The following is a 21,526-nucleotide window of genomic DNA, read 5'->3' as shown; positions in this document are numbered from 1 at the left end:
GTTTTTGTAAAATATGTGAAAGTGTTCCCTGCCATCCCTTGGTCAGCTATAGTTGTGGTTCTTTCTTTTACACCATTTGAAGATGTATTGTAGTGCGAATAGACCAGGATGGGTAAAGAAATGTTTACGTTTCAAACTTGACTGGTTAGGGATTCAGACTAAGGACATTTTTATTTAATTCCCTACTATTAAATTACATTTGGGTGCAACCCAATAATATATAAACATCGGATTTACAAGAGTAGTTCATTTTAGGTTTTCATACATTCGGGGACAGAGGATGGGGGACTATAGAATTGGTGGTAATGAAATGAAATGACATGAAAAATTGCATTTGTATAGCGCATAACCGCCCTGGGGCCTCGCAGCGCAGCGCGCAGCGCTTGGTACCTGACACATTTGAGGCTGGTCAGACACTGATCCTCTGGATCAGACAGAAGGTTCATTGTAAGCCAACGGAAGGGGTGTCCATCCCTTGATTGGGACAGAGAACCAAATGAAAGAAGCATTTTGTGAGAATGGCAAGGACTGGCCTTGATTTGTAAGGAAGGGCTATAGGTAGGGCAGTTTTGCTCCTGGGTAGCAGGAACCTGTGCTGGGGATGGCCTGCTTATCCACTAAATAGGAAGGTACAGGTTAGGATGCACATATGTTGCTGGCGCCAATGTCAGTCAATGTAGTCAACATTGGTTCATGTGGTTAAAATGATCAAGTATCAACATGACAGGTTAGATCTGAACTGTGAGGAGCCCAGCAAAACAGTCTACCCGTGAGCGGCTCTTATTCAGGTCATGTTTCTGGAATCAGTATGGAAGGCAAAGTGGTTTATTCCGTTGTTTCTGTCATTAAGTGGATCTGCCTGCATTTTTTATATGGATGCAAAGCCAGGCTTTTTGTCTTTGGTGAACATTCAGGATATGGCACCTGTGACACAGTTTCAGAGAACACAATTCATTAATTGCTCAGAGCCAACACCAAACTGAGAGTAATTAATGTTTTATAAGGGCATGCGTCCTCCAGTGATGCCTAGGTACCTTTGGAGATGGTGGATGTAATTTGGTGAGGGCTGCAGCCCAACACATCCTTTACTGTTAATATGTTGAATTATGGCAAACACCTCTGTATGTCGTGCAATCGCCCAAATAATCATATATATTTTTTTCTAGGACATTAATGATAACCCCCCTATATGTAACCCTCCATTCTATGACGTCACAATCTACTCTACGCTGAGCATTCAAGCTCCAATTTTGACACTGCAGTGCAATGACATAGACCTCAACTCAGTGCTCAGCTATTCAGTGGTTGGAGGTAAGGACTCATGTCATCTCTTTGTGTGCTTACATCTAACTATTGTCTACCCAAATAGCTGCTACTTCCTACTCTGTCAACATTGTGTCCCAGTAACAATGCCATAATTATACATTTGTGTAATTTTCCAATTTCCTGTCAGGACAGTCTGGGACTCTGTCAGGCACTTGGGCAAGGACCGGTGGCTGGGCAGAAAAAATAAGCAGAGAGGGAGGTGCAGTGCTGTCCAGGATCACACAGGGAGTCAGAGGAGAAAAAGGATCTAAAGGGGAACCCTGCACAAAGGAGCTCAACGGTTAAGATTCAGAAAGGACAGGCACTCATGAGGCAATTTAGCATTCAGAATAACCAACAGACAGGACGGACGTGCGCAACATATTTATAACAATGTTAACAATAAAGGGAATGTGGAATAAAGCACTCAGAATCTCCATACGGTAAGACTGCAGCTCAGCAAGTTCCTCACCCACAATTGCCACAGTTGCTGTGATGGTGACTGCAAATACTCACATATTGTGTGTATATATATATATATAGGTGAGTAGATCGGAATTTGTAGTTCGGCTGATTTTAGAGGAATTTTTTAAAGTTCCAAAATTTCCAAGTAAAACCAGTCAATGTTAGCCTATGGAAGGAAATTCAAGTTACTGTAACTATGGTTAGAATTAATTTTCAGGATCAGTAGTGGGCTGAAAGATGCAGCACTGAGGTCTCTCCTGATAACAGGTGAGTAAATCGGAATTTGTAGTTCAGCTGATTTTAGAGGAATATTTGTACGTTTCAAAAATAGACAGTAACTTTTCTGGTGAAAACCACATAATAGATTCCTATGGAAGGAAATACAAGTTACTGGTACGTACGCTTAGATTTACTTTTCAGGGTCCGTACTGGGCTCAAAGATGTAGCACCTACGTCTCTCGTGATAACAGGTGAGTAAATCAGAATTCGTAGTTCGGCTGTTTTTAGAGGAATATTTTGCTCAATAGTGAAGGAAGGGGGCGGGGCCTGAGTGACATGTGTGCAAACACGCCCTGTGGCGCGTTTTAACTTGGGGAATTAAATACTCTTCAATCCTGAGGTCCCCTGTGGGCAAACCAGCCCACCAGGTACATCCAGTATGCGCCAGGGAGCTGCCTTGCAGAGAGATGTTCAGAGGGCACGCCCCCTTTTTACAACACTCTGCAACGCAGCTCCGTGGAGCTTACTAGAGGTACCTGTTGGGTTAGTTGGCCCCTAGGGGACCTCTGGATTGAAGAGGCATTAATTCCCCAACTTAAAACGCGCCACAGGGCACGTTTGCACACATATCACCTCAAGCCCCGCCCCCTACCTTCACCACTGTGCAAACAAACCCTGTATAGCGTTCTAAGTTGGGGGATTTAGTCCCCTTGCATACTGGGGGTCCCTGGGGGCCAAGTAGCCCACCAGGAACCTCCAGTATGCGCCAGGGGGCTGCATTGTAGAGAGGTGTAAAAAGTGGCGTGGCCTCTTTACACCTCTCTGCAACGCAGCCCCCTGGTGTTTTTCCAGAGTGGGAACTAATTCCCCTTCAATACTGGGGGTCCCTGGGGGCCAACTAGCCCACCAGGAACCTCCAGTATGCGCCAAGGGGCTGCGTTGCAGAGAGGTGTAAAAAGGGGCGTGGCCTCATTACACCTCTCTGCAACGCAGACCCCAGGCGCGTTTCCAGAGGGGGAACTAAATCCCCTTGAATACTGGGGGTCCTTGGGTGCCAACTAGCCCACCAGGAACCTCCAGTATGCGCCAGGAGGCTGCGTTGCAGAGAGGTGTAAAAAGGGGCGTGGCCTCTTTACACCTCTCTGCAACGCAGCCCCCTGGCACGTGTCCAGACGGGGAACTAAATCCCCTTGAATACTGGGGTTCCCTGGGCGCCAACTAGCCCATCAGGAACCTCCAGTATGCGCTTGGGGGCTGCGTTGCAGAGAGGTGTAAAAAGGGGCGTGGCCCAATTACACCTCTCTGCAACGCAGCCCCCAGGCGTGTTTACAGAGGGGGAACTAAATCCCCTTTAATTCTCGGGGTCCCTGGGGGCCAAGTAGCCCACCAGGAACCTCCAGAATGCGCCAGGTGGCTGCGTTGCAGAGAGGTGTAAAAAGGGGCATGGCCTCATTACACCTCTCTGCAACGCAACCCCCTGGTGCGTTTCCAGAGGGGGAACTAAATCCCATTGAATACTGGAGGTCCCTGCGGACCAACCAGCCCACCAGGAACCTCCAGTATGCGCCAGGGGGCTGCGTTGCAGAGAGGTGTAAAAAGGGGCATGGCCTCATTACACCTCTCTGCAACGCAGCCCCCTGGCGCGTGTCCAGACGGGGAACTAAATCCCCTTGAATACTGGGGGTCCCTGGGCGCCAACTAGCCCACCAGGAACCTCCAGTATGCGCTAGGGGGCTGCGTTGCAGAGAGGTGTAAAAAGGGGAGTGGCCCAATTACACCTCTCTGAAATGCAGCCCCCTGGTGCGTTTCCAGAGGGGGAACTAAATCCCCTTGAATACTGGGGGTCCCTGGGCGCCAAGTAGCCCACCAGGAACCTCCAGTATGCGCCAGGGAGCTGCGTTGCAGAGAGGTGTAAAAAGGGGCGTGGCCTCATTACACATCTCTGCAACGCAACCGCCTGGTGCGTTTCCAGAGGGGGAACTAAATCCCCTTTAATACTGGGGGTCCCTGGGGGCCAACTAGCCCACCAGGAACCTCCAGTATGCGCCTGGGGGCTGCATTGCAGAGAGTTGTAAAAAGGGGCGTGGCCCCATTACACCTCTCTGCAATGCAGCCCCCTGGCACATTTTCAGAGAGGTAACTAAATCCGCTTGAATACTTGGGGTCCCTGGGGGCCAAGTAGCCCACCAGGAACCTCCAGTATGCGCCAGGGGCCTGCTTTGCAGAGAGGTTTAAAAAGGGGTGTGGCTTCATTACACCTCTCTGAAACACAGCCCCCTAGCGCGTTTCCAGAGGGGGAACTAAATCCCCTTGAATACTGGGGGGTCCCTGGGCGCCAAGTAGCCCACCAGGAACCTCCAGTATGCGCCAGGGGGCTACGTTGCGGAAAGGTGTAATGAGGCCACGCCCCTTTTTACACCTCTCTGCAACACAGCCCCCTGGTGCCTACTGGAGGTTCCTGGTAGGCTACTTGGCTCCCAGGGACCCCCAGTATTCAAGGAGAATTACTTCCCCCTCTGCAAACGCGCCAGCCAGGGGGCGCGTTTGCAGAGTGGTGTTTTTTTCGGGATCAGCAGGGTACGCGTACCCTACGCGCATCCCGCGATTTAAAATGAAAAGAAAAAATTGTTTGGGCCTTGGGGGTCCTTGTTGGACCCCCTAAGCAGGCCTAGGGGGACAGGGTGTTTCTACTCTGCCCCCTTTGCGTCTTTTGTGCTTTTGTTTTTCTGTTTTCTTGTGCCTCGGGTCTACCGAGTCACAAGATGGTTGGCAACACTTCCTGGTTTGGAGTGTTAACACCCAATTAGCATAAAGCTCGTGCTCGGGAGGATACGCGTACAGTACTTCGTCTATAGATATATCTATGATTTTATTTTTTATTTTCTCAGTAACTACTGAACGGATTTACACCATTTAACAAAAAGCATAATCTGCGACCCAAACTCTACCTTTTTGCCAAATTTGGTGTAATTCCGTTCAGCAGTTCAGGCTGTAGCCGTGTCTGAAGGTCCCTATGGAAAATTGCATGGGGAAAACACGTTTTGGGACCCCCCTTTTTTCTCAGCCCCCAGTTGACAAAGCATTCCGAAACTTTCAGGATAGGAGCAGAGCACCCCATCTTCTTGGAGAATTTTGCGAAGATTCATCGACCGGCGCCAAAGTTATTCCAAATAGAATGTTGCTGATTTCCTATGGAAATGAGGTCCTAACTATAACTACCTACTGGCGACCGCCAGTAGGTAATATGTATATATGTATGTGTTTATATAAATATATATCAGAGAGAGAGTAAGATACGTTTCTTGGAGAGAGGGTATAGTGAGACCATAATAAATATGGCAACTGAACGCACTCAAAAAATCTCAAGGGAACAGGCTCTGATACCCAAAACTAAAATCACACACACTAACCCCGAGATTATACAATCAGGGCCATTGTAACTTACAGTATGCAACATGCGGAGATCAGGAAAATCTTCAGTAAGAACTGGAACTTAGTGAGAGGGGACCCGGTCATAGGTAAATTCGTGGCAAACAAACCAGACCTCACATTCCGTAGATCACCAACAATGGCTAACGCTTTAGTAAGTAACAGTCTGGACACGCCAATCTCAGAAACCTGGATGGCTCTGAATAGGGGATTTAAAAAGTGTCTATTTTGCAGAGCGTGCCATCACGGAGTGAATAAAACCAAATATTCTATCCCTTTTTGTGACAAACCAATTGCTATCAGTAAAAGGCTCACATGTAAAACCGAATATGTGGTCTATGTGCTGCAGTGTCCGTGTGGGCTGAGATATGTGGCCAGCACACGTTTGACCGCCCACAAACGGATACTGCAGCACCTAAGAGCCATATCGGGAAAGGACCAAACATATCCCGTAGCACAGCATTTCGAATCGACTCACAATAGTGACCCTGAGGGTCTTCAATTTTATCTTGTTGACACGATCTTACCCCTCAAAAGGGGTTGTAACGGGGATGCCAAGCTACGTCTACTGGAAACGAGGTACATTCTGGAATTTAACAGTAGGAATCCGGGGGGCCTTAATGCCAGTGAGGACATGTATACCTACCTATGATGAGGTTAAGATCAAGAAAAGCTCTTTAGAAATCAACTTATATACCAACTTGTCAGGATGCAACTAAGGAGCCTGGGATCAGGCATTGCAAAAGTTAATTGATTTGAGGAATATGATTCGTAATGAATACAGATCCGTTATCTTCCATAAATAGATAATGTTTTTAAATTGCACTTGCACTTTATTTAAACAGATTAATTTATCTCAGCACCCTTATATAGGCATTTTAATATGTTAATACAGTAGACTTTTTTGTAACATTTTATTACCCACACGGGTTATATGAACTGAATTGTGAAGACTTGCACTTTATTTAAAGCGACAGATGGTTGGGGTATGAAAATTGTGAGGTACTATGTTGTAAAGTCAAATCATCTACTTTTTCAAATAATCCAACATAGAATAATTATAAAACCAATGTAAATATATGGATGTATGAAACATATGGATTTACCCTTGTATATAAACATGTATAGTTGGTTTTATATTGTAGAGATGTTTTTATCATTGTCTATTTATATATATATTTTTTTCATAAACATTTGAGAGAAATATGTTTACAATGATAACTGGGCACTATGCCCTACATGAAATGCTTGCTGCCGCAATATATACACAGTACTTCTTCTCTGTTCATGGCTTAATTGTAAACAGCCGTTACAATGCACTGATTTTAACTATAAATGCCCTCGTTTATGTTTATGGCACATCATGTGATCAAGCCTCCTTGGAGGCGAAACGCGTCATGGTGGATTGCTGGTACGATTTTGCACAAATAAAGCACTAAGGATTTTAGCACGAAATGGTGGTTTCACTCTACGTTATTCTTTCTCTGCGGGAGAAAGAGATATGGTGAATGGCGTTTTCCTGCATATATATATATATATATATATATATATATATATATATATATATATACATATACAAAGGCAGGGTCTGTGGAGCTGATACCTATGGTGATGTTATAAATCTAACCCCACGACAATACTCACAGTAGACAAGAAACACCACCTAGGTTGTCAGTTGTGCTCATGGATCCTGGTGATCCAACAGGAACACACAAGGCGGTAATAACAAGGGTATAGAACTAAAGCCTCAGTAGACAAGGAGCTAGCAAGGAGGAGAGATTAAAAGGAAAGAAAAGAAAACAAGAGGGGCACTTGGGAAAAGGAAAAAAGAAAACACAAGGCTACTGGAAGCTAAGACTACAGGAAGACAGCGAGGTAGAAGCTGGAACAAAATGTACAAGAAAACAAGGGAGGGACTGGGAAAAGGTAAATACAGAAAAGAGGCTTCAGGGGTGCATGTGCATTAAATAGTACTGGTTCAGGAATCAATGAAATGAGGAATAGCTAAGGCTCAGGAGTAAAGGTAGCGCTAAAGGCAGTTCTAGTTCAGGAACAAGGAATAGCTGAAGCTCAGGAATCAGGGTATCAAGGTAACACTGCAGGCAGTGCCAGTTCAGGAACAAGGATAGCTATAGCTCATGAATCAAAGTAACAAGTAATAACTGTAGCTCAGGAATTCTGGAAACAATCACAACAAAAGTTTAGGAAACAATGGTCGGTCTTACAGGTACACAGCTACAGTGACCAACACTGGACTGAAGGGAGCTGGGGCTTGAAAGAGCTCACAGTAATCACATGCATCAGATGTGAGAAGGCTAGGACCTTCTAGCCACAGGTGTGCTGAATTCCTCCGCCCATCCTTGGACTTGCAGGGGTGGAGCGGGAGCAGTGAGCAGTCGATTATAGGTAATGGAGGTTCAAGCATGAGCAGACTGGCTTCCACAAACCCGGCATAGATTGGTAAGGGATGGCAAGGTTCAAATAGTGTCCAAATGGCTGCAGGTCAGGATATGCATGCAAGGGAAGGTCCTGAAGCATATTAGAACACAGAAGTGCCCCACAGTTCAGCCCCCTGGTGGTGGGCACAAGAGCGCAAGGAGTGAGTTGTGACATTTCCTGACTCAACTCTAATTTTCACCATATGTTCCACTTCGCTTTCTCATTTACAAAAATGTACTCCTCTCTCTATTATCCGTCTCTGTTATACAGAGGTTTTTTATATCTCATTCAAACTCCACTACTGCACCTCTTGTTTTCATTTCTTACTTTGTCTCTTAAGTGCCACTGTTGTCCCTCCCCATTGACAGCGCTAGTGGATCTTAGCTACCAGAGCTTCCCCTGTAGCTCTAATAGCTAAGACCCATTAGCACTGCAAATGGGGACCCCTGCAGGTCCTGGTAGGACAGAGCGGTGACTGCAAAGGGGCGTTCTGGTACTGCTATTGTTGGCTTGGGTATTCAGGGCTGAATAGTTGACATGAGCAAGAACCTGTCTTTAAGCTGCATTACATAGACTAAAAGGCACCCATATTGAGGATTTAATAGAACAAAGTGCAACCACTGATACCTTGTTGCTCATTGTTCTCAGACTACTTGTACTGAGCTTTTGCGGAAAGAGGTACAGCTGCTCTGCAAATTAATGGGTTCACAGACTTCAGCCGTCACAAGATAGACAAAACTTTACTGCAAGTCAATGAAAAAGGTAAATATCACAAAGGGGCGGCCTAAATTCAGACTAAAAATTTCATAAAGTTGAATTTGCTCTGACGATATCCTCCCAACCCAAGCCACTGTAAAATGAGGTTTGCATGGGAGGGACAGACAATGATGCCAAGAAAAAGAAAACAAGTCACATACATGTACAACTTGAATGGCATCATGCCCCATCCATCAATTCAGGTCACTCAGATTCACTTTTAATACTGATCTCTCCCTTGAAGAACACATCCGTGAGGGCCACAACACCACCGTACCAGCTCTCCCTCCTGGTAAAAGAGAAACCATTCCTCCCTTTCCGTGATTTCAGAATTAACATCCAAGCCCTTATACCACCTAAATGGAGACAACACCTTGCCTCATGGCTTCCCAGACACCATACTTTCCATGCTCATGATGCGTCAGAAGGAGTTCAACCCCTGCCTTAATGGAACAACACTGGCATCACTAGACTGTGGATGAAGACATTTAAAACCAGCAAAACCTGGAAACAGACCTTCGGCGTCAACACACTCAGAATCGGGAACAACAGCTCTATCACTATAAGAACTGCACCCAACCCTCCCACAATTCGGCAAAGAGCTGAAGACCCACTTCTTTAAAAAAAACACTACATATTAAGTGTTAAAAGGTTCCTTGCTCTTCAAAGAGGAATATAGCCTCCTACCCTTCCACTCTGTGAATGAACGTGGATCTAAATCTGGGCACCTGCAATTTCATAAAAGAAGAACCAAGTGGAACAAGCCAAGTACCTGATGAGGAGAAACAGCAGAGCTAATAAAAACCTCTCAAGGAAACAGCAAGAAAGCACAAAAAGACAAAATAATTTAGGCACCCAGGAGAAAGAAACTGTTAAGAAACAAGAGTATATTAGTGAAAGAAGTGAATAATGCAAGGAGAAGTTTGAGCCTACAGAGCATTGCAATGCAAAGAAGAATCCTCATACTTAATTAGGTGTTCCAGTGATAAGTCTTCCTGACATGCCTTGAAGCTTACTGGGGTCTTGAAGATTCAGGTTTCTAAATGAATTAATGCTGAAGGCTGCCATTTTGTTTTAATCTATGTGAAGCTTGCCACCTTCAGGTGTTGCCCTCCTGGAGGCAAAAGCCCTTCCTTGGTTAGGCAAGCTCTAATGACCATAGGGAGCAACGACAAAAGCATAATGCCCCCCAGCAGCAAAACCATGCAAGCATAGATGCCTTTTTCTAGCTTCAGTTCTAATGAGAAAATGATGCAAGTCGCTCAAACAAGAACTGCAAGAAGTGCATCAAGCTAGCAGTTGCAGTTATAACAAATACACAACAGACAGATTCTGGATAGTCTGGAATATCTGAGCTGCAAACCTCTCTTCCAAAACATGAAACTGTAGGTCATGTTTTGTCTTGGTCCGCCGGAATCCTATTAAAGTTGTGAAGAACCCTTCCGACAGGGCGAGTTAGTGACTGCCTGCAGTGGCCAGGTCACTTGTATGTATGGCATCATTAGGAAGGGAAATGTGGGCAGGCACATGCTCCCATTGTCTCCATAGGTAAAAGTGCTGCACACATATTAGCAAAAATTGGATAAAAGGTAGATGTCCTCTAGCAATGGGAGGGTGGTCTCATGGGCTTTTGGTACAGGATGTGGCTGCTGTTGTTTGTGGTATAAGTGTGATTGGCCAGCTGAGCAGGTGGGTGTGCCTGAAGCTGCATGGGCTACAACATTCTGTAAAAAAAAAGTGAGACTGAAGAGAGATTTGGACAACTATTCAGTCCTCGCATCGGAACTCTGTATCATTGTCATTACGTCTGTCCTGCGTTATTGTATTATGCTCTGCTCTCATTTCATTTGCTCTGTATCTGATGTGAAGTGCTCCGATACCCCCCCGGTCTGGCTAGCACTATATAAACCTTCTTAAATAAAATAAATAAATAAATATGGTGAAGCAGCTATTCATGTGGCAGCAAAGGTGTACCACATCAAGAGGCCTGATCTGTGAATACTACCTAAGAAAGAACCAGAACCTCAGCAGGATCCCCAAGAGATGAGAGGTTGAAATCCGACCTCTTTGAAGCCACTGGAGTAGCCTGATCTCTGTGGAAGGGTCAGGCACTTGGCTGTGCCATAAAATTGGTAAAAAATGCGGGCTGCGGCCTGACCTGCCAATTTGCCAAACATGATCGCATGCTGCCATTTTACCATACCCCTATTGTGGTAGCGGGTAGGGATGAGAAAGAACGTATTGATTCATTATGAGGCTTTCTGTGCGATCTTGTGTGAGCTGTGGCATTCTCAGTACAGTACAGTTACACTGTGCTGCCCTTCTTCTACTTTTATTTGTTCTGGTGTACTAGTGTGTTAACTGCTCAGGAGACTTGTGTCATGAGTTCCAAGGTGCCCCACATGATTGCTATGATGAATGCCCCCTAAAAGAGTACTTGACTTAGCAGGAGATGGAAGTTCATTCAAGGGAATCTCCTTTCTAGATGAGTAACTATCATTATATCCGGGGCGGAGCTTGCCACAATGTGAGATGGCCGCAACTTAGGCGAGCTCCTCACAGATGCCCGGTAATAAACGCAATAATCCTTCACTAAAGATACCAAAAAGACTAGAACCTGGTGAGAATAGATGAAGCTATCCCTCTGACCCTGCACCTGGTCGTATTGGAACGATCTTGGCCTCTGAAACAACTCGCAGAGACGCGGTGACCGGGAGGCCTAGCAGTGGGAAAACCGAAACCAAACAGCGGCCTGTCAAGACAGGGGAGGCCGAGATGTACGGCACGTGGGGCGGACTCTGCCCGGCTCGGGGACTCCTGTGACTGGAGCTCCATGGTTCGGCGGTGCGGAGGGAGAGTCGGAGATCCGGGCCTCATGGCGGAGAAAAGAACGGCAGAGCACCTGCGGGACAGGAGTGTGTGGAGGGCCGCTCTGCGCGTCGTGCAAGGAGAACTGCCGTGGTGGTGTGCGGCGTGGGCGGCACCCCTCCGGAGCAGCAGAAATTATCCTGGGCCTGGGTGCGGCAATTGGGGAAAATAGCGAGGCCCGCTTGAGGACGAGGGGGCCGACGGTGGCGGTTGAACCAGCGCCCCCTCACCCCCTGTGGGTGCAGTGCGGTGCTCCTGCTGCATGATTGAGCAGCAGCCAACAACACAGTGGCACAGCGTGCACGCTGTGGGCCCCAAGAAGCTCTGCCAGCTCAGGTGCAGACAAATTGTGACTGGTTGAAACAAGGCTCAAATCCGGTGATACAGGGAAGTGCAGCTTGGGCAGCCCTGAGGGTGGAGGTCCCCCCACACAGCTGTGACATCTACGTACCTGGCAGTGCACTGAGAGCAAGTAGAAACATAAGGCACCAGCTGGGAGATGGCAAGGGAGATTGCTGTACACCTGGGGACCGATATAGGGTCATACGTGGTGCGAGGTCAGCCGGGAAACATCCCCCGAAAGCAATACTGTAGAGACAGAATATCACACGTGCAACCAGACAAGCCAAAGAAAGAGTGCCAAAAATCAAGAGCATAGCCGGTGCCCCCCAAAGTAACTGCTTCGAAGGGCGAGAGAGCAGACGCTGCATTGTACCACAGAGATACATACCCTTTACACTACATACCAGGACCAACGATGGTTAAACCGGACCGGAACCAACCGAAAATAACTTTTGAACAAAATAAGAAATCCCCGAATAAAAGCGCTGAAGAACAACCGCTATCGCAGAAGTCCACGGGTACAGCCAATGGAGTAACAAATGGCGATGTACAGGCAATGTTCACCACGATACAGGCAGCGTTGACCAATGTAGATTGTAAGATTGACTCTCTCACCTACCGTGTCGACAGAATGTCGGAACGCATGGACAGACACACGGAGAAGTTGGACATGGCTGAATGCCGCATATCCAAGGCAGACGATGCGCAGGTTCAGATGGACACAAAGCAGGGGAGGATGGATAAACAACTGGCTAACCTCGATGCTAAAGCTGAAGATTTGGAGGCGCGGTCTCGAAGAAACAACATCTGCCTGCTGGGTATTTCAGAGACACCAAACACAGGACCTATGCAGAGGTACGTCGAGCAGCTGCTTATCTCATTACTCGGACTGGAAACGTTCTCCAAGGTTTTTACTGTGGAAAGAGCGCATAGGTGTCTGGCGCCAAAACCTCCAACAGGCTCAAGGCCTAGGCCGATGATAGCGAGAATACTGAATTACAGAGACAGGGATGAAGCTCTCAGAAAAGCTTGCGAATTGGGGAAGCTAACTCACAAAGGAATGGACATATGCATATACTCAGACTTTACAATAGCGGTCCAAGAAGCCAGGAAGAAATTTATCACGGCGAAACAAAAGCTGAGAGATATGAATATACAATATGCCATGCTATATCCAGCGCGGCTTAAAATCACGGGTGAAGGCAAGTCGAAGATCTTCAATGAGCCCAAGGAAGTATTAAAATTCATCCAGCAAAAGAGCAGTCGAGGATCGAGACGGAAATCCCCAAGGGGGAACCAGGATGACCAAGCCATAGCGTTGGACGCAGAAGAGTAGATGATGGAGCAGCTCGCGGCGATTCTCCCAGGATCACACGCTACATACAAGGATGAATGACTGGGCGCAACTGACTGGGGACTCTGCAGCTGTGCATTGAGGCTCACTAACAGCTGGACGAGGGGGGGTTGCTCAAACTACGAGTCTCTCTCTTACATAAGAGCGGTTTTCGATGGCGGTATCAGTGGCAGGACACCTCCTACTGATGATCATCCACAGATAAGTTGCAATATGTATACAAGCTAGTTGCTAAACTGTTGTGATAGCAGAGAGTTAATGATTGTAAAAGTTTTTTCTGCTATAATTATTACTGAAGATTAATGCAATTCTTACTATTCCTCACCTGGACTTGTTTAAAATATATCATGAGAAGATAGGGTTCTAGACACATTAGGTTTAGCCGGGCATCCGCCCATGTGGAGTAGCTCCACATGAAATGGGCTGGCAGTTATTGCCCCTTTGTGTGCACCACATAAGTTCCTGTTTTTGTTTTTTGAAAGGTTTGTTTTCGATCCTTAAGGGGGAGGTGGGGTCTTCAGGAAACATAACTGTGGGTCTGTCTCCGTCAAAGGGTACATGACGGAGTGGTTGGGGGGTGGGAGTGGGCTAGGGAAAACAGTAAATGTCTGGTCAACGAGAGAATGCACTGGTACAGTTGTCATTTTGCATGTGAAGTTCACAGGGCATTGGCAGGCACAAATGGGTATGGCTGATACTAGTAAGACAACCAGGAAAGTAACGTTTTTAACATGGAATGTTCGAGGGCTGCAAAACCCACAGAAAATACGCAGGGTACTTGCATATTTAGATAGGCCCCGCTACTGAATCACGGATGGGCACAAGATGGGCGGTGTACCTCATGGCCTCTTCATATTCTACGTATGCTAGAGGCGTCTTATTACTTGTCTGGCGAAATGTTCCATTTCAGCTCATAAAGGCGCTACAAGATGATCAAGGTCGATACGTTATAGTGCAAGGAAGTTTTGGTGGCACGGTGCTAACGGTAATAACATCTTATGGACCTAACATAAATGACCCCAGCTTTTATGTAGATGTATGGACTAAACTCAGAGAATTCCATAGTGCGCCTATATTAAGGGGAGGGGACTTCAACACCTGTCTAGACCCAGCCCTCGACAGATCTACGGGTAACGAACGTTATGGTAAAAGAGCAGCCAAGGCCCTACGAGACGGCATGGAACTATGGGGTATGACAGACATTTGGAGAATGAGAAATATGAGTAGGTGAGAGGGTACGTGCACGTCCACGACACATAATACATGGTCATGCATTGATTACTGGATGCTCACAGCGGAGGCAAGCACTTGGACGACCTCAATTAAACATTTACCCAAAACCTTATCGGATCACTCCCCGGTATACATTACCTTGGAGACCCCTACAACATATCCCCAAACAATTCACTTGGCGACTACAGGTAAGCGCCTTGTTGGATCAAGTGTTCCACACGGAGCTGCGTCAGGCAATCACAGAATATTTTGATATAAATGCTGGGTCGGTCGAGTGCGGGAATGCTGTGGGAGGCATTTAAAGTCACGATCCGTGGTCATTGCATTAGTAAGCACGCTGGGATCCTGAAGGACATCCAGCAGCAATTGAATATCATAGAGAAAGATATTAGCTCACTAGAAACGGAATATGTACAAACAGGTGACCCCTCACTACTGGGTAGAATAAGGGAACGGATGGATGATTATTTAACATACGCTAAACATGAGATAAAATATAAATCGAGACGACACACAACATGGAACTATGGCGAGGGAGGTAGGCCAGGACGCGCTCTTTCTTGCAAAATCAGACCCTCATTTACAAAGTCATATATAACACAAATCAGGGATGAGGATGGTCACACTTTGTACGATACACCATCCATCTTACACCGCTTTAGGGGATACTACTCGCAACTATATGACACATAATTGTGCACTACCACGGACAACATTGACCTTTACTTGCAGGATGTAGCGCTGGCTTGGTTGTCGGACACCCACAGAAAATGTATAAGCCATCATATCACTAAGGACAAACTCAGTGACGCAATCAATTCTTCACCAAACAACACAGCCCCCGGGATAGATGGGCTCCCAGGGGAATTTTACAGGACATATAGGGACCTGTTGATGCCAAACATAGCCAAAATGTATGAGGAAGTGTATGAGACAGGTAAACTCCCCGACTCACTAAGAAAAGCACACCTAAAAGCACTTCCCAAACCCGATAAGGAGCCAACCAACTGCGACTCTTATCGCCCACTGTCCTTAATCAACATAGATGCAAAAATCTTGGCGAAGGTCATAGCTACTAGGATACAGTTACTGCAAGAAATACTGGTATTGCCTGACCAAGCAGGCTTCGTGCCAAATAGATCCACCACCCAAAACATAAGAACCTATTTTGCCCTTTATCATCATCTGGATCCGGAGCTACCGGCGGCAGCTGCATTGCTAGGCGCTGTGAAAGCTTTCGATTCGGTGGAATGGAAGTACATGTTTGTAGTTCTACGCAGGATGGGATTCCCGGAGGGCTTCGTGAGATGGATAAACATTCTGTACACCGACCTGACCGCTAGAATCAGAATAAATGGCCAAATATCTGACCCCATACCTATAGGCAGAGGGACAAGGCAGGGATGCCCACTATCACCGATACTGTTCACACTGATCTTAGAGCCCCTAGCCTGCAAAATCCGCCAATGTCTCTCGGAAGCTGCCCTACAGCTGGACTTACGCCCCCTCAGTATTTCCTTATACGCTGATGACATGGTGTTTTTCATGCGTGACCCAGACACCCATCTCAATGACCTAATCAGGGAGTACATTCGCTTCGAGCAGTATGCCGGATTACAAATAAATTGGGACAAATCCGTACTAATTCCTCTAACGCTGGGTATGACTCAGCCAACATTAAATTATCCCCTAAAATGGCAGTCAGACCCAGTAAAGTACCTGCGAGTGTGGATACATAGGGACCCAGATCAAGTATTAAGGGAGAATTATGGAAAGGCACTGACTAAACTTGATGAGCAGATAACTATATGGATACAGCTACCTCTATGTTAGCAGATAGGATTGCACTGCAGAAGATGATAATCCTACCCAAATTCTTATATTTATGTATCAACATCCCAATTTGGATGACGCAGGCATTTTTCACCAAACTGAGATCCCTGCTGCAGAGACTAACATGGGCAGGCAAACAAGCCAGAGTGAGCTGGAACATATTGACAAAGCCATACCATCAGGGCGGTTTCGGGGCACCGAATATGCATCTGTATTTTTATTGTGCAAAGGCGCAGCACGCACACTATTGTTTAACACATCACGCATACATTCCACACGTTGCGGTTGAGACGGACAGCGTACATCCAGCTCCACTAATCGCTTTTATATCTCACCCAACGTCCCATAAACCAGAAGACACAATCCAGCCTGCGCTGCACCTCAAATGCGTGGCACACACTGGCAAGCAGGGCAGATAAACTACCCATTTATGCCCCAGCACTACCCATAGCTAACCACCCGAAACTGTTGGTGACGCAAGAAAAGACTATGACACAGTTGCTAGAGGATATGAAGTTCTACACAATGAAAGATATATTCCCACATGGCAGATTCATACAACGAAACGACCTGTCACTAAGCTTAGATAAAACTCTGATGAAGGTGTTCGCTCATATGCGCCTACAGATGGCGGTCAGGGATATGTATGCAACTTATCCGGAAGAACCCCCAGCATTACTCGCACTACAAGCCCTGTTGAAAGCACAAACGCGTCAGAAATTTATAACACGCCTATACACTGCATCACAATCAGAGCAAACAGAGCATAGTACCAAATCACAACTTAGGTGGGAGAAACTGTTGGGAGGGAACATTGAAGAACAGGACTGGGAGTATAGCTGTACGCAACTACAACTACTGACGTCAAATTGTAATTTACGTATCATACACTTCAAATACCTACATCAATTTTATTACTCCCCAACTCAAATACGCAACTATGGTCTCAGAACGCATGACAACTGCCATAGATGCAACACTGCGCACGACGATTTTTTGCACATGGCATGGGCATGCCCACAGATACACAAATACTGGCCAGAAATAGTGGAGGCATTGACAGGTATGTTAGCCGAACTGATGCTGAACACCCTTTTGGTGTGTTTGCTGGGGATACATAAATTGAAGCCCGCAAAGAGAAGGAAGTTTCTAGCGGTATCCCTGTTGCTTGAAAAAAGAAGAGTGGCTATTAAATGGGGTAGCAAACGCCCCCCCAAGGTTTAAGGACTGGCTCGTTGACATGTCCTATTGTAGGGAAATATGGAGATATATGCGGAAGAACTACTGCAGCCATCGAGACCCAAAGACTTCTGGGGACCATTAAAACAATATCTCTTGAGTATGCAGAGCGACGATTAAGTAGTAAAAAAGGAAGTAAATGTACTTATAGTAAGTTAGCGGAGATTATGCTTCGCTGGGAGAGGGAAAGTATAAATATGCAATTGATATCTATATAAAGGGATATGTGAATGATAAGATGTAAAATGTCGCAGGAAACTTGTGTCGTGGAAAGCCCTAAGACACACTAGGAAACGTTAATACATTAATGTACGATCTTATGTGACTAAAGCTGATGCTCTGTTGTAACTTGGATGCACTCCAACGCTATTATTGTACAATGTGACTTGTATATTCATAATGTAAATGTCAATAACTTGTCTGACCAGGCGACAAATACAAAGTTAAAAATAAAAAACTATCATTATATCCATGACACAACACAGCTAGCAGCTGATCGAACCTGTGGGGTCTTGTTATGTGCATTGCATTAAAGGAAGACCCATCATCATAATTATGCTGGTTTCCAGGAAAGGAAACATTGTCTTCTAGAATATTAAGGACTTTTTTGGAAGAAGCTAAAAGACAGCTTGATGACATTACAGAAAAAGTCAGGTCATCCCTAGTGAAAAGTTTGGAATCGAAATCAAGTCACATGCAAAGAAAATAGGTTGGATTATCTCCATTAACTTTAATTTCCTCTGAAACAAACCCCCAAAATGCCCATTTTATACATCCTCCCAACGTACCCAAGCATGTGTAGCATCTCTTATGGAAGACCAGTCATCTCAAGGTGTGGATCTGTATTGGAGCATTTGTCACCAATGGAATTAAAGGATCTACATTCAGTATTTCAGGGCAAGTTTTGAACACAGTTTCTATAGAATCCTTATATACTACTGTACCAAAAGATGGGGCCTGAGAGGTCACCAAAATGTACTTAAACAAAATACAAAGACTCCATTCAGTCCCTACTGATTTCATCGTAAAACCAGCTATAAGGGCCCTCAAACATAATCATTTCCAAGTCCCAAGGCAATTTCTTCCAACAAATATAAAGATCCACCCTGGGGTATTCCTTTCTGAAACTGGTAAATCTCTACATGTTTGAACATAACAATAAATTGACTTCTGTAAACCATACTTAGTTCACACACATCATCTGCCAAAGAAGATAGGCAGACAATAGCTCCTGCATTTGGACAGGGTTACCAGAAGAGATTGATGAATTTTTTAAAATGCTTAAGCTATTGCTCATAAGAAATCAAATCCATAATGACTTAGAGTAATACAGGGATTACTTTTCTAATAAGCTACAGAAAAACAAGAAGGGCACTTAAATGATATACACTTAAAGAACTACAAAGATATTATTTTACATTATCAAAGGGCCCACCTGATGGGTATGCAAGGTAATTATTCTTGCAAACAGCTTCTAGGCATCAGAGAAACTGGCTACGGGAATAATTCAGAAAAAAAGGCCTTTAAACATAAAATAACTAACAAACATCACATAAATGGACAAACCACATAAAATGAGGATTCACAGCATCAAAAGAAAACGAGTTACTCTTGGTCCTGTAACATCCGGTTTCTTTGGTTTGTCATATAAAAATTAAGTTCAATTTAATTTCCTGGTGAATTTGAAAAGATACATCTGCGTTTTGGTAAAGTCCCAACGGAAGTAGGGCAAAAAGAGAGGCCCTTATTGGAGATTTCTGTGAACCTAAACTTTCCATTCTTGAGAGAATAATCATTAACTGGTTTGATTCCTAGTTTCCGATTCCTGTTTCTTCCTGGCATGTGTTGTTACTCCACTTTTTTGATTTTGTGTTGTGATATTTGGTGGATTTTCCACTTCAGGTATCCTGAATGTTTTGATTGCAAAATCCAAGACGGTATCTGTGAACCTCTTCTAAAAAATTGACACCTACTAGGTTAGTTGAGGCTACTACTTCATTGCCTGGTGAATTGACCTCTGAGCTTCAGACTGAGTCTACTAGTCATCTGGTTTGTGATGTTGTGACTCCACGTGGGATGTTATCGTATGGCTTGGCGAAGGTATATACTCTGTCGAGTTGGTAATCCAGTTGATCACAGTGGTTTTAAAGATGGCCTAACACTATCTTTAAAGTGGATGTCTCTTGTACATGGGAGTTTAATATAGATATACATATGCATGATAATCTTAAACTGACTAGCAACCAGCTTGGATTTTATGTACACAAATATTAGCTATGGAAATCACCTTGCATGCTAGCCCACTAGAATGCAATCTTTAGCCGTGATTTTGCTTGACTTTTTCTGCCATTTGTTCATACATTTCGCTGTAGAAAATCATTGTTATCAGAGATGCAATGTACTGCTGCAATGCTAGCCAACTAAAATGTTATTTCTAGTTGTGACATTCCTTTACCACTTCTGCCATTTCACACAAACATTACATTGTAGAAAAGGGCTGTCATCATAGATGAAATGTATTGATGTAATAACCTATGTGTGCTTTACTATTTATGTTCATAATGTACATGTTCGAGGCATGTGGGCTGCTGAATTCATATCTGTGCATAGATCGCCGCCTAGTGTTGGGTCCGGATGATTGCACATTGTTGTCCTGGAAGAGTCTTCGAAGTATCACGAGATAGGTGGCTCCTCCCCTGGACTACAGTGCGCATGGGCATCGCCTCCATCCCCAGATTGTTTTTTTCCGCCATTGGGTTCGGATGTGTTTCGGTTACCTCTGTCGGAATCGATAGTTGTTTAACTTTCCTTAAGTGAGACCAAAAGGTCTTTAGGTCTCGCGTCGGTATTGTTCATCGTTCGTGTTGGTTTATTCATCGGCTCCGAACACTTGCTGCCCTTCCGCGTGCTGTCGGCGCGAACGGGCCTACACGACGCTCCAGAGAACGAACTCCGTTTAAGAGGTGCCCAGTGTGCGCCTCAAAGTATTCTCACCTCGACGTGCACCCAGTGTGCAACAGATGCTTATCGCCGGACCACGACGAGGCCAGGTGCATGGCCTGCTCCAAGTTCCGGTCGAGGAAGACTCTCAAGCTACGTCGGGCCGCAAGGCTGCAGGCCCAGTTGTCGGCACCCCCTCCAGCCAACATCTTTGAGGAAGATGCTGAACACGACACCGTCCTACACGTTTCGGACTCTAACCCGGCGTCGGAGGACAAGGACTACGACGCGGGAGATGAGGAGTTCGAGGAAGTCGTCGAGGAGGTAGGGGACGACGACGGGGCCATTGCCACCGTGGAGGATAGCTCGGAAGAAGAGCATCCTCATGCTGACTCCGGGGCAGAACCCCAGCATAAGGCCCAGGTCGAGGGATCGCCTTCGGGCCTTACCCAAGACCTCAATACTCGTCCCACAGCCCCGCCTCCGGGCCCGGCCACGGACATTGATGATGCGCCACTCCCGGTACAGAAACCGACAGTGAAGCCATCTGGGTCAACACCATCGGTATCGAAACTGAAAGTGAAAGTGCAAGTCGCACTGGTGGGATCTAAGGCTACAGAGGCCTCGGCGCCGAAGACCCCCGTGTCGAAGCCGAAGGCAAAAACGCCCGACGCGGCTGCGTCGGCGCCGAAGCTGGTCGACGCTCTGAAGTGCCACGTCGACGCCAAGAAGGTCGGTGACCCTAAGAAGCCCTCCAAAAAGCGTCAGGACGACCCAAAGTCTCTGACTGCACCGCTCCCGGTCGACAGAGCCAAGGGTGGTGCTGTGTCTGCTCCGAAGACTACGCCTTTAGTCGCCGACCCGACTCCGGACTCGGAGGAATCACTCGAGCCGGTCCAGCCCTCCCCCTCCTTTACCAAGAAGGTCACGGAGTCCCTTCAGCGTATTCGGGAGGAAGCTGGGGCTCTCGAGCCGAAGGATGTGGCGCCGAAGCCTCCACAGAAACCGGCGAAGGCGCAGACGCCGATTCACTACACGCTGCCGCCCAAGACGGTGTCAAAGGCTTTTGCACCGAAACATGGGGCCGGGGTGCCCTTGAAGCAG

General features: G+C 46.1%; 1 protein-coding gene across 1 annotated transcript in view; it reads left to right on the top strand.

Annotated features, from left to right (window-relative positions):
• LOC147692577 (cadherin-related family member 4-like) overlaps nucleotides 1-21,526 on the top strand; it is a 422,868-nt gene that overhangs the window by 328,242 nt on the left and 73,100 nt on the right. The window contains exon 13 of the mRNA XM_086938792.1: nucleotides 1,167-1,311. Coding sequence (XP_086794918.1) covers nucleotides 1,167-1,311 — 145 coding nt within the window. The remainder of the gene's footprint in view (nucleotides 1-1,166; nucleotides 1,312-21,526) is intronic.

This window comes from Lissotriton vulgaris, chromosome 9, assembly GCF_964263255.1.
Source record: "Lissotriton vulgaris chromosome 9, aLisVul1.2, whole genome shotgun sequence".
Classification (NCBI taxonomy): domain Eukaryota; kingdom Metazoa; phylum Chordata; class Amphibia; order Caudata; family Salamandridae; genus Lissotriton; species Lissotriton vulgaris.
The sequence above is the reverse complement of the archived record's forward strand: the minus strand, read 5'-3'. Positions and strand labels throughout refer to the sequence as shown.